The sequence below is a fragment of the Eptatretus burgeri genome, chromosome 10 (genome assembly GCF_056783735.1).
Source record: "Eptatretus burgeri isolate ZD-2024b chromosome 10, Ebu_testis_v1, whole genome shotgun sequence".
NCBI classification, from domain to species: Eukaryota; Metazoa; Chordata; class Myxini; order Myxiniformes; family Myxinidae; genus Eptatretus; species Eptatretus burgeri.
The window spans coordinates 40,479,674-40,492,173 of record NC_140970.1 but is presented as its reverse complement, the minus strand read 5'-3'; the positions used below and the strand labels follow the sequence as shown (position 1 = coordinate 40,492,173).

General features: G+C 43.1%; 1 protein-coding gene across 3 annotated transcripts in view; it reads right to left on the bottom strand.

Moving 5' to 3' along the window:
* The window catches only part of RET (ret proto-oncogene), a 158,608-nt gene extending 146,955 nt beyond the window's left edge, over nucleotides 1-11,653 (bottom strand). For all 3 annotated transcript variants that reach the window (XM_085897973.1, XM_085897971.1, XM_085897972.1), the window contains exon 1: nucleotides 10,941-11,653. Coding sequence is in view for 2 of the 3 variants with exons in the window: in XM_085897971.1 (XP_085754097.1) it covers nucleotides 10,941-10,983 (43 nt within the window). In the remaining variant the exon portion in view is untranslated. The remainder of the gene's footprint in view (nucleotides 1-10,940) is intronic.
* Nucleotides 11,654-12,500: the final 847 nt, after the last annotated feature.

Genomic DNA, 12,500 nt, shown 5'->3' with positions numbered 1-12,500 from the left:
AAATAAATACATCTCAGGCTATCTAGAAGAGTCTGGGTGGTCAAGTAAGGTATGACTTGTGCACACAGGACATCAATATTTAAAGTTGAAGTAGATATATTAATGCATATTCATGGTTTCAATTAGATTTATATCGGTTATTTTCTCTGTAAAATAGAGTCACTTCGAATTGAGAATACTGATCCACCATAACATATTACAAGGTATTTATATGCTTATCCAACACTCTATCCTCTCTACTAAGAAGGTGTATGTGGCAAATGAGTAAACAAATTTTTTTCATTAATACATTAAGGCATATACTCATGGTTTCAAATTTAATGATAAATGATTGACACAAATGTTCCTGAAATAACAAACATTTAATTTGAGGCATGTAAAATCATGAAATACAAGCACAAGTACCACATCTGTGTGGGAAGGCCTTAGTATCTTGAAATAATGAACATATGCTCTGAAGAAATGATGCATACTCATGGTTTCGTGCATATCCATGGTTTCAGGTAAGGCAGAAATTGCAATAAATGTAAGGGTGATGCATCCACATATTTGGAATTAAGCATATATTAAGGGTGATGTATTACCCTTATGGTAACTTAATATCTCTTACTAATGTTTTAATCTCTGGACACAGTGAATAATCAAAAGGCATACTCATGGCTTCAGTAGAAACTGCCTCAAATCAGGTTTATCTCACAATTTATTTTATTATCAAGTATTTCTTTTCAAAACATGGTTTATGCAAATTGCCTTAACTATTTTGCAAAGTTTACTGTGAGAGAACTGTTTTAAAGGTATATTCTATGTAGGATTGGTGCACAGAAAAGAGTGCATACTCATGGTTTCACATAAATTCCCTATCATAAAAATGTTTGCCAAAATTTAGGGTCTATACCAAACATATTCATGTTTGAGTCAACATAAACACACATATATGGCATCATAATTAAACTATATTTGGATGCCTAACATACCCTGATGCACTTATAAAATGCAATTTATAATAATTGTTGCAAAAAAAAAAAATTCAATACCTAAAATATGACTCCTTGTTTTCAGAGTGTTCATCAAAAACATATAAAACTAGGTATCCCCTGAAAGGTGTGATCAAAACGTATACATACAGCATATATATGTTATTATAACTAATATATTAAGAGCAGTAGAGACCCAAAACCTGTTTGACGCAGTTTCGTGACAATCAACTATATATGTATGTATATATATATATATATATATATATATATATATATATATATATATATATATATATATATATATATATATATATATATATACATACATATATTGTTGCGGTTGTGGAAATTCGCAAACCACCATTCAGGTCCCGTAGGTGAGATATCTCTGTAAGTACATGTGTAGTTAGCCCCAAACCCGTTGTTAGGAGGGAATAAATGTGATTCATTCGGGCTGCGACGCTTTGAGATAGCCGTTTTTCTGTTCTATCTTTATTTTGAACCAACCACGCTCCAACCATCACACAACAACAACAACGCCAACAGCCACGATCTTTACCTTCACAACTCGCTCCCGCAAACATCGCATCACCGCCATTCCAAACGGCACCATGGCCATAAACCACCACCATAAACCCTCCACCACCTTCACCTCTCTCCTTCTGCAGCCATTCCCGCACCACCTGTGAGCACCGAGCATCGGGCTGTCCTGGGCTCGTACAAGATACGCGCCGAGCTGCGAGTGCAAAATGCAGCCTTTCCGAGGAGAATTCGGATCAGGAATGCTACACGCCCACTTCTGATCCGTCCAATCAGCAAGCGCGGGGCGGTTTGGCCCCGCCTCCAGGCGCGTCTGTGTGGAATCGATATATGCAAATTCTACGATCAGGGGAGATTCACGCCCCTTTTTCTCCGTCCAATGGGCGAGCGTGACTCCGCCCCCGAGCTCATCCAGATCCGGAAATTTGCATATGGGTTCTCCTGCCGGCCTATAAAACGCCGAGCGCAAGGCGAATCTGGGCAGAGTCAGTTTGGAAGAGCGGAGTGGAGTCGGGAGTCGGGAGGCGAGGGCATCCTGGTGGTTTTCGGCAGTCGGCTGAGGAGAATTGGGGGAAGAGTCCGAGGAGCTCGGGTCCGAGGCAAGGAAGACTGCGGTCGGCGACGAGGTCGCGGTGGAATCGCTCGTCACAGGACCCAAGCAAGCCAGCTATACTCTTTCCCCAGAGCATCAACAATTCCCCCCCTTTCCCCCACGCTGAGATAGTGCAAAAAGGGGGCCCCATTCCCACCCCACTCCAAGCGGTGCCAACGAAACCCGCGAAGGAGCACGAAGTCGGGGCACCGCCACGCTGCCACATTTGCGGCTCATCACGAAGACACGGGTAGGACCCATCCGGTCTCGCGGACCTGACCGCTCCTTCAGGTCCCGCGCAAATATTGACCCACAGGCCCCGTCTGCCCCCTTGTCTTTGAGTGTGGCCTTTTCTTTTGCTTTTGAGTAAATGTGTGTCGGCGCCGTCTGTGAAGTAAAACTGTTTAAGTGTTGCCGTGTGCTCGCGTAGTCAGTAGTATCTCTGCGTCATTGTTTCTTTTGTCGCATTTGATATATGTGCATTCTGTTTGGCTGTATATGTGTGCTCTCCGTGTGCCGCGGAATAAATGAGCATCATGTTGAACTGTTTTCCCGTTTCGCTTCGTCTTTTCTTTAGTTGAATCTCCATCTTGCTTCACGTAAAGGGTTGGCAGTGGGCTTAATACGCCCGATAATTAATCGGAACCGTCGAGGCCGACGATAACACCGCTCGTTTATCCCGATAGTACGGAACGGATCGCTTAAGCGGCCCGTGTCCAGTCGACCTGCGGCGAGGTGCGATCGCCCGGTCTCCCCTCCGCGTGGGTACTTGGGTAGGTCGAGTTTGGCGAACAACCCTATCCCACGCCGGTGCCCAATTGGCACGATCGTGGCGAGGCCGAAAGGCCCACCCGTGACTAGCTCCCGGCATTAGTCCGAGAGGGTCACGACAGAATTGTCTGTCCGGTGGGCGACGTGCCGCGATTCGAGTCACGTGGCCGTTCGCAAATATATATATATATATATATATATATATATATATATATATATGTATATATATATATATATATATATATATATATATATATATATATATATATATATATATATATGTATATATATATATATATATGTATATATATATATATATATATATATATATATGTATATATATATACAGTAGACTAGGCGTAAGTCGGCAGTGTGTAACTTGTCACTTCGCCTAAGTCGGCAGTGTCAAAAAGTCCCGAATTTGTCTAATGTTAAATCGACTTACAGACTTTGAATAAAGCCTGGTGTTGGCGCAGTGGTTAGGGCAGCGGCTTGGGATCCAAAAGGTCCTGAGTTCAAGTCCCGTTGGTCCACTGAATTAATACACCAGTGGTTGACTCAGCCTGTCATCCTTCCGAGGTCGGCGAAATGAGTACCAGTGCACTGGGCCGGTGTATACCGCAGTTAAAATAGGTATACCATATCCCTGTGTTGTAAGAGGCGACCAGGGTTGCGTCAGGAAGGGCATCCGGCGTAAAACATGTGCCAAATCACTATGCGGCTCATACGGATGGTCCGCTGTGGCGACCCCGAACGGGAGCAGCCGAAAGAAGAAGAAGAAGAAGAAGATTCATTCCACATTTGTAGATGGTCATATACCATCACCGATGGTATACGAGTTGTCTTACAGTTGTTCATTATCTTTACTTTTGATAAAGTGATTCATGAATTCCATCTTTGCTTGATCACTTTCCAACTCACCAATGAACCCCCACCTATGCCCCGAGGATTGTGTTTCCCTTTTGGTACAATAGCCGTTTAGAGATTGATGCGCCCTCTCACACGTACGTGTCCAGGCCACGCGCGACTTCATCCTTCACCCCACAGTAATCATGAATGTTCGCATATGCGTAAGTCGTCACTTTTTCCTCGGTCCCGATGGTGACGACTTACGCCTAGTCTACTGTATATGTATGTATGTATATATATATATATATATATATATATATATATATATATATATATATATATATATATATATATATATATATATATATATATTTATGTATATATATATATATATATATATATATATATATATATATATATATATATATATATATATATATATATATATATATATATCTTCACCTCTCTTCTTTTTCTTTCGGCTGCTCCCGTAAGGGGTCGCCACAGCGGATCATCCGTATGATCCGCATAGTGATTTGGCTTCGTTTTTACGCCGGATGCCCTTCCTGACGCAACCCGGGTCGCCTCTTACGACACACAGGGATATGGTACACCTATACTAACCGGGGCATACACCGGGACCAGTACACTGGTACTCATTTCGCCAACCTCGGAAAGATGACAGGCTGAGTCAACCCCCTGGTGTGTATTAATTCAAGCGGCCAACGGGGCTTGAACTCAGGACCTTTTGGATCCCAAGCCGCTACCCTAACCACTACGCCAACACCAGGCTCATATATATATATATATATATATATATATATATATATATATATATATATATATATATATATATATATATATATATATATATATATATATATATATATATATATATATATATATATATATATATATATATATATATATATATATATATATATATATATATATATATATATATATATATATATATATTGTTGCAGACCCGGAGTTGGGGGTGAGAATACCACGATGGGGGATACTACCTCGGGTTCCCACCACACTCTCCGGAATCACAGGCTGTCACACACGAATAACTTTGTGACACAGCGGGTCGTTAATCAACCATGAATGCCAATAACTCGACCACGTGACTAAGAGTCCTCCGTCTGATTCCGTTTCCCTCAAGGTCACATGGTTTATTTACCGGGTGACACGCCCTCGGTCTGCCTTGTTGAAACTGGATCATCTTACCGGATCAGATGCAGCCGAGCGTAACTGCCAAGGACGTACCGGCTCGAAAAACAGATCGTGGGGGGATAACGACCTGGCTAAGCTCGAATACGAACCATGCTGGACCAATGAAGGAAAAGATGAAAACGAGCTGGGACCATTTCTACACAAGCATTTATTTATAATCAAGTGAGGAAAGGTATGTGACACAGGAAATCGGGTTTATTTGTATGTACAGCAGAGGATAGCAAGAAATTTTGTGGGGTATAGCAAAAGGCAAGCAATTTACAAAAGCAGACACAAAGCAGACTTATCCCATGAGAGCATATACAATCTTAACTTATGCTATGCTACGACAGGCATCATCATCTCTCACACACACACACACACACACACACACACACACACACACACACACACACACACACACACACACACACACACACACACACACACACACACCCGAGGAAGATTAGCTAGAGTTCAGAAAGAAAGAGAGCATACGAGTTCAAACGGCCTCACAATACCTGGCGCGGTCGGCCCATCAACGCAATCCAGTATGCTTCGGGAGAGGTAGGAGGGAGAAATACTGGTGTCTAAGGTGTGGGAGTGGGAGGTGTGGTGTCATGCAATATGGGGGGTGTGGTGTCGTGCCAGAGGAAAATGGGATTGTGAGTCAGTAATTATGCTCTTTGGTGCATCCAAAGGGGACGAGATAGAGAGGTGGAAAGAGAGAGAGAGGAGTGAAGATGTATAGTCATGTATAACCTCGTCATTCCTTAACCTCGTCATGTAAAGGTCTGTGAGTGTAGCGTGTCTCCGTGGGATGCTCTGCTTGAGCGTTCTCACCTGGAGAGTTGGCGCGTTATCTCCAGCTTAGTCACTTTGCCGGGGCTTGTGGCAACATGCGCTCCGCACTGGTCCTCAAGAAGAAGCATGTCTCACAGTTGCAAACCACCCACGAGTGAAGGGCTAGCGAAGGGCAGAGGCAACGAAGAGCATCCAACGCAGAGCCGAGAGTAGCAGAGAAGAAGAGGGTGAAGCAGAGAGCAAGCGGCCCCGCGCTCTTTTTACAAGCCCTCGGTGAAGGGTGAGGTGATGACCCAAAATCGACACGCTGTGACCCGAATCCTGGTTCTCTATTGGACCACAGCGGCCATAACCACGCCCTCCCTGGCTCCCGTGGCCGAAAACAGTCTAATTTGCCCATCCAGTTTGACACGGCACGGAGCTCTTGACTCAACGTAGGGTATGAGCCGGCACCCTGGCCCTGAACATGCTCCAAGTGCAGTCTGAATGCTGAATAGCAATGCACACCCGCCACCCACAGGCCCCCTCTCATGAGCCAAAATGCACACCCAAGCCCCATACCAAACTTCCAGATCACCCTTCCCATGACCCCTCCTCGCCGCGCCCGTCTTGCTGTGGTCTGGCGACTGGACCAGGGTTGTATCAATCCCGCGTGCTCACCTGGGACGTCCCCGGCGAGATGCGGTCGAGCTATTAACGTCTGTTACTCAGCCCCGCTTCGTACGGTCCGAGGACAGCCCAAGTTGTGCAGTACTCCTCTGTGTAGTGGTAAATTGTAGTGATGCAGAGGCACGAGGGGGTGCGGAAAAATCTTTCCCATGTGCGGGAGGTGTTGGTGGTCAAAGTAGTGAGTTTTTGGTGAGTGAAGAGTGAGAAAGGTGAGAAGCCGGGTAGAAATTGGTGTGCAGATTTGAATGAATTAATGGCACGTGATGTGTGTGCTGTACTGTCTCTCTTGTGCTTGTGTTGATGCCAAGCCATGGAAGGCTGCTTGCTATTGTGTGTTCGATATATATATATATATATATATATATATATATATATATATATATATATATATATATATATATATATATATATATATATATATATATATATATATCGTGGTGTGTTTGTTTGCTTGTTTGATTTGTAGCATGGCTAAAAGGAAAGGGTTAAAATAGAAATCAGAATAGATGACAGAGATACAGTTAATAGACCTAGCTATTTGACCCATGCAATGCACTTCGTCCTGTTAACCCACTAGACATGAGGGGAAGGTCTGACTGCACGAAGATTAATGACATAACTGCCTGGGGATCACTGTATGTTGGGTGCAATTGCCTTCGAGGCATGTGGTTTTGTAAAACTGCAACTGCATATATATATATATATATATATATATATATATATATATATATATATATATATATATATATATATATATATATTTCTAGAAATGTGTGTGTGTGTGTGTGTGTGTGTGTGTGTGTGTGTGTGTGTGTGTGTGTGTGTGTGTGTGTGTGTGTGTGTGTGTGTGTGTGTGTGTGTGTGTGTGTGTGTGTGTGACCGCTGTTTCTCGACAACCACTGGTCTGATGTAATTGAAACTTGCCAGATATATTGCTGGGGACCCGAGTATGTGCCTTTTCAAGGTTTGATATGAATCGGACAAGTGCTTCCCAAGTTATGGCCATTTATTTACCAACCAATGACAGGACATGTTGCTGCGTAGGCGTGGCTGATGCGCCATTTAGTTACCAATCACAGGACACGTTGCTGCGTAGGCGTGGCGGTTGGGGAAGAGATCCTCAGCCACATTCCCCATTACAGGTTACAACGTACGGACTTCCTGATGGTGATGACACTGTATTCTAATAATTTCTCAATTTCTTATGCACATTTATCGATAAACACAATGCCCCAATCCAGTCGTCGTTTACGAGAGCGAAGGAATGGCCTGTGTATTTGTTTGAAAGTTTTTTTTTGCACGTACTAGTATATATAATAGATGCAGTAACTTGAAACATAATTTTGGAATTCGCGGAGGCCTTTATCAGACATCCGGCTCAGATGGTCTGCATGAGCTGGAGCCTCTGACGCAAAAAAAATACATACCTATTTCTTGATTCTGATGTACCATCCTCTGTTACAGAGCATCAGTGCTGCTGAAGTAGTTTCTTGGCAAGATTTAGACTGGGTGGTTTGCCACTGCCTTTCCAGCAGTAGTTATGGGAAGAATTTGTAACTTGGCCAGGGAGCCCACGATTGCTCGCCTACTCTACAAGAAGGATATCATGGCATCTTTATCAGCCACCGAATAATGCCGGCAGACCATTTTTGTGGGACGCCCATTTTAATGTCCATCTGAGGGATGGCACACACAATGATAAATGGCCCTGCCTGTGAAAGAGCAGGAAGACATTTTATAGCTGGGCCGACATTCAAACCCAGCCTAGACAGCTTAGAGACAAGTGTGTGTACCTCTAGGCCATCCTGCCAGCCCATATATTGTGTACTACAAAAAAAAATACCCATACAATTTAAATTTAATTAACCTTCTTCATTGTAATTTAAAATGACACATTATTTGGTACACTTTTGTTTTACCTATTGCCTGATCACGATGGAAAGTCTCAGATGGATATCTTTAATGTCATTTATTTGATCGAGGTTATAGCTCATGCTCCAGCTGTTGCCCTTTACGCTGCAAGCACACTTGGGTTTGATGGCAAAATTGTTTATTACTCTGACACATTCGGCTGCAGTGACCTGTCCCAATCACAATGTCACATCAAACGGATTTTGTCAGTTATTGCTGTTTTTAGATCATCCATCAATTGTGGTCTTCCTAGATCGGTAGTTGTCCTTGTATTAGCATCTAACCTCGGGCTCTGTTTGAGTCTTGTTGAAGGATTTCATTCTGAGATAGATTTTGACTGAAAACTAAATTTCTTTCGTTTTCCATGGAATGTTAAAAAAAAAAATGGGGCTATCTTAACTCAATCTAAATCTGCTGACTATACACAAACTCCATTTTGCACACCTGCAATGAGTAAGAGGATATCATTAGTGTGGAGGAAGTCATTAGAGGTATTAGGTCAGGACGGGTTTTTTTTGTGGCCGCCAAGTACATCAGCTTATCTGAACAGCTCACAATTTCAAATTGAAGAAAACATCATTGCTCTGAGTCATACAGTTTCAATTGCTAACCACTGACCTAGATAGCATTAACATCTGATTTTAAACTCAGAACATAGCCAGGTAATTCTCATGTACTCACTCAGTTTCTCTGGACAGAGTTGCCAGCAAAGCCTCCCATCAAACTTTGAGTTGTATTGTCTCCTAGGGAATTACCATTAGCAGCAAGCTTTCCTGGCTACACAATACCTCAAGCTTTGCTTGCAAACCAAATGGTGATTGTAAAATCCTTTTACGACACTCAACAGCAACTCACAGTGTACCGAAGTCATTGTGTACAGTGTCATTGGCGAGGCATTTATGATATGCGCTCGTCTAGAAGCTTATAAGCATTCCAAACAGCTTCTACATTTCTGGATGGATCAAGAGACATTTGTGCATGGTTGGTATTTAGTTGTGTGATCTGATGTAATTAGAGAGGGGGTCACATCATTTTGTTGTGTTAAAACAGTCCTTCTGCGTCAAATAAATGCATAAGTTCGAAAGTTTGGAAGTGCCAAGGATCCATCTACTTATTATGTACACATGGGAAGAGGCTAAATTCAGAAAATTTAAATTAATTTTAAAAAATAGAATGGGTTCACCCATTTAGCATGCTTAGAACTCAGGTTCAAATTCCATATCCTATATGTATTTGTGTTGTTCGCTGATGTCTTGAATTAAAAAAAACTGAAGTACTGTACATCTACTTATGTCTTTGTCTACCATGTGATTTATGTACAAGCTCCATGATGAGCCTTTCATCATTGTTAGAAAAGGAAAAGGGAAGGTGATAGGAGAGAGAAAAAGAAGGGTAGGGAGTGTAAGAACAGTGGGGAGAGAAGAAGAGAAGAGAAGAGGTTTGGAAAGAGATAAGAGTTCAGGAAGGTGGATATAAAAATCATAATTGGAGGGTCAAAAAATTTCTGCAAAATAAAAATTTGACCCTGAAGCAATATGACTATGGAATGGCTGGGCAATGCATGAGAAGTGCAATGATGTAACATATAAAGGTCTTTGTCTTTCACATGGAGCACAGTCTGCAGGGTAGCATCATTGGCAGAGGGAGGCGGCTGCGCCACTGAAGCCCTCTGTGGGTTCAGGCAGGAATTTGGGCAAGGTGCCGGCATTAACTCGCTTACTCTTCATGAATGGACACGGGGGGGGGGGGGGGTGGTCTTTAAATCCACCAATTAATGCCGGCAGATGGGGCACCAAGCTTAACGTACATACAAGGGACGGCAAACACAAGATGGAAACACTGGGATGAGTTTATAGCGAGACAGCTTCGAGGCGAGTGTAGTGTAGAAATGTAATGCAGGATGAGGTGGTATGGCATAGTAAAGTATAGCATAGAAAATTGAAAGGAAGGAACCGCAAGTATCCAAAGGAGTGTAGGTGGGGTGTAAAATGAAAAAAAGAGGTTAGAATCAGAAGTTAAAGGAGTGAAGGAGGAGGGGACAAAAGGGGAATCTAATTGGAAAGAGAAGGTGGATGACGTTTAAAAATTGCTATTTTGCTTTCATATCAATAATACATGAAAAAAATATTTTTAACCAGTAATGATGGAGAGTTGCGAGTTAAAGAGCAGAAACAGGTTCAAAAGTTCCAGGATCTTGACACTTGTATTGAATGACAATAAAAAAAAGAGCTGTTGCCTGACCCTCATGTTCTCTGAACATCAATTAACTCGCACAGTTATTTCTTTTTGAATCAAATCAATTCCCTGGAAATTAAAGATTTTTTTTGCTGCCACTGAAAATACTCCTGTATTTATAGTACACACCACATTATTGAATTAAGAAAGTTGCATTTTCAAACCAGGCTTATATATCGACGAGACGTAATACCAGCATGGAAGCATGCCCACTTGATGGAGTTCGGATGCTGTGTTGGCAATTAAGAAAGTGAGGTTCCAGTGGATAAGACCAAGTCAAGTCCCGATGCAGATATTAAAACGTCTACTCGAAGGGCAAACGATGATTTATAATAACCGATCGATCCGCACATCCACGAGCAGTGCCTTACCTTGCATGAGGAGTGCAGTGCAGAGGGACAGCGGAGCGAGCATGGTGAGGCTGTGAAGCTCCTTGTACCCCAAAAACCTGATGCCTTAAACACTGCACACCCTAAACCCAGCTCGTTAGACTGTACACATAAACCCAGCACATTAGGTTATACACACTCTAAACCCAGTACCATGTACTGTACATGACACCCAAAACCCAAAACATTAAATACCACACCCAAAAGCCTAGCACCACAAATCGTACACCCCAATCACAGTACGTTTAACTTCACACCTTAAACCCAACACTTCAAAACTCATACCTTGAACGCAATGTCGAAAACTACGAGCACAGAACAGTAACAGTACGACAAAACAAGAGCTTATAACATCAAGCACCAAATATCGTAATGTCAGCGATGACAGCTCGTCAACCAAATGTCAAACTAACACGTTCAACCTCCCAAATCACACCAAGAGCCAAACACTGGCCAGTCGAAATCTCGTACCGAGCACCTTTATGAACTCGGCATCACTAACCAAGCAGATCAATTGAGAAACAAAAACTCGTGCACTCAAAGGCTACAGTGTCCCCCAACCAAGCGCATCGAACTGCACGGCTCTCAAAGAACATTAACCAGAGCTCAGTAAACCAAACCCCGCACTCGCACCACCACGTCTCCCTCGATCCCTCAATAGCAGATCGAAGCGCGCGGTCGACGTGTGTTGGAGGGGGTAAGTGGGGTGGCCAGGATGGTGGGAGGGTATGGAGGGGAAATGGGGTAGGTGGAGACGTGAATAGGGAGGAGGCTGCGGTGTTTCGGGTGTTGGTGTGGATGGGGAAGGGTGTGTGTGTGTGCGTGGTGAGGGGTTTTAAGGGGAATGGTCTCACTTTCTCCTCCGATTCGGTGGTGGCAGGATTGGCAGCTCGTGTGTTCTTATACAGTGTTACCCGAGTTACATCATAACATCCACCGCCACGATAACCACAACATGGCACGAGGGTGGAGGTGGGGGATCTGCGAGAGGAGACGAAATTTGTTTAAATATGAACTTCTTTCAAGTTCTCGCTCATTTTGAAAATACAGTGCTTGAACATAAGCCATAAGGAAACAAGAACATCCAGTGAAATAAAACAAAAACATCAATTGGCACAATTGTCGTTTATAATGTGCGAGTGGAACACATCGTGCTCCAGGTACCGAGTTACAATATTCCCACTTCCCATGCTGATATTCCCAGGTCCAGGTACCGAGTCATAATATTCCCACTTTCCATGCTGGTATTCTCAGGTCCAGGTACCGAGTCACAATATTCCCACTTTCAATGCTGGTATTCTCAGGTCCAGGTACCGAGTCACAATATTCTCACTTCCCAAGCTGATATTCCCAGGTCCAGGTACCGAGTCATAAAATTCCCACTTCCCATGCTGATATTCCAAGGTCCAGGTACCAAGTTACAATATTCCCACTTCTAATGCTGATATTCCCAGGTCCAGGTACCGAGTCACAAAAGTCCCACTTCCCATGCTGATATTCCCAAGTCCAGGTACCGAGTTACAATATTCCCACTTTCCATGC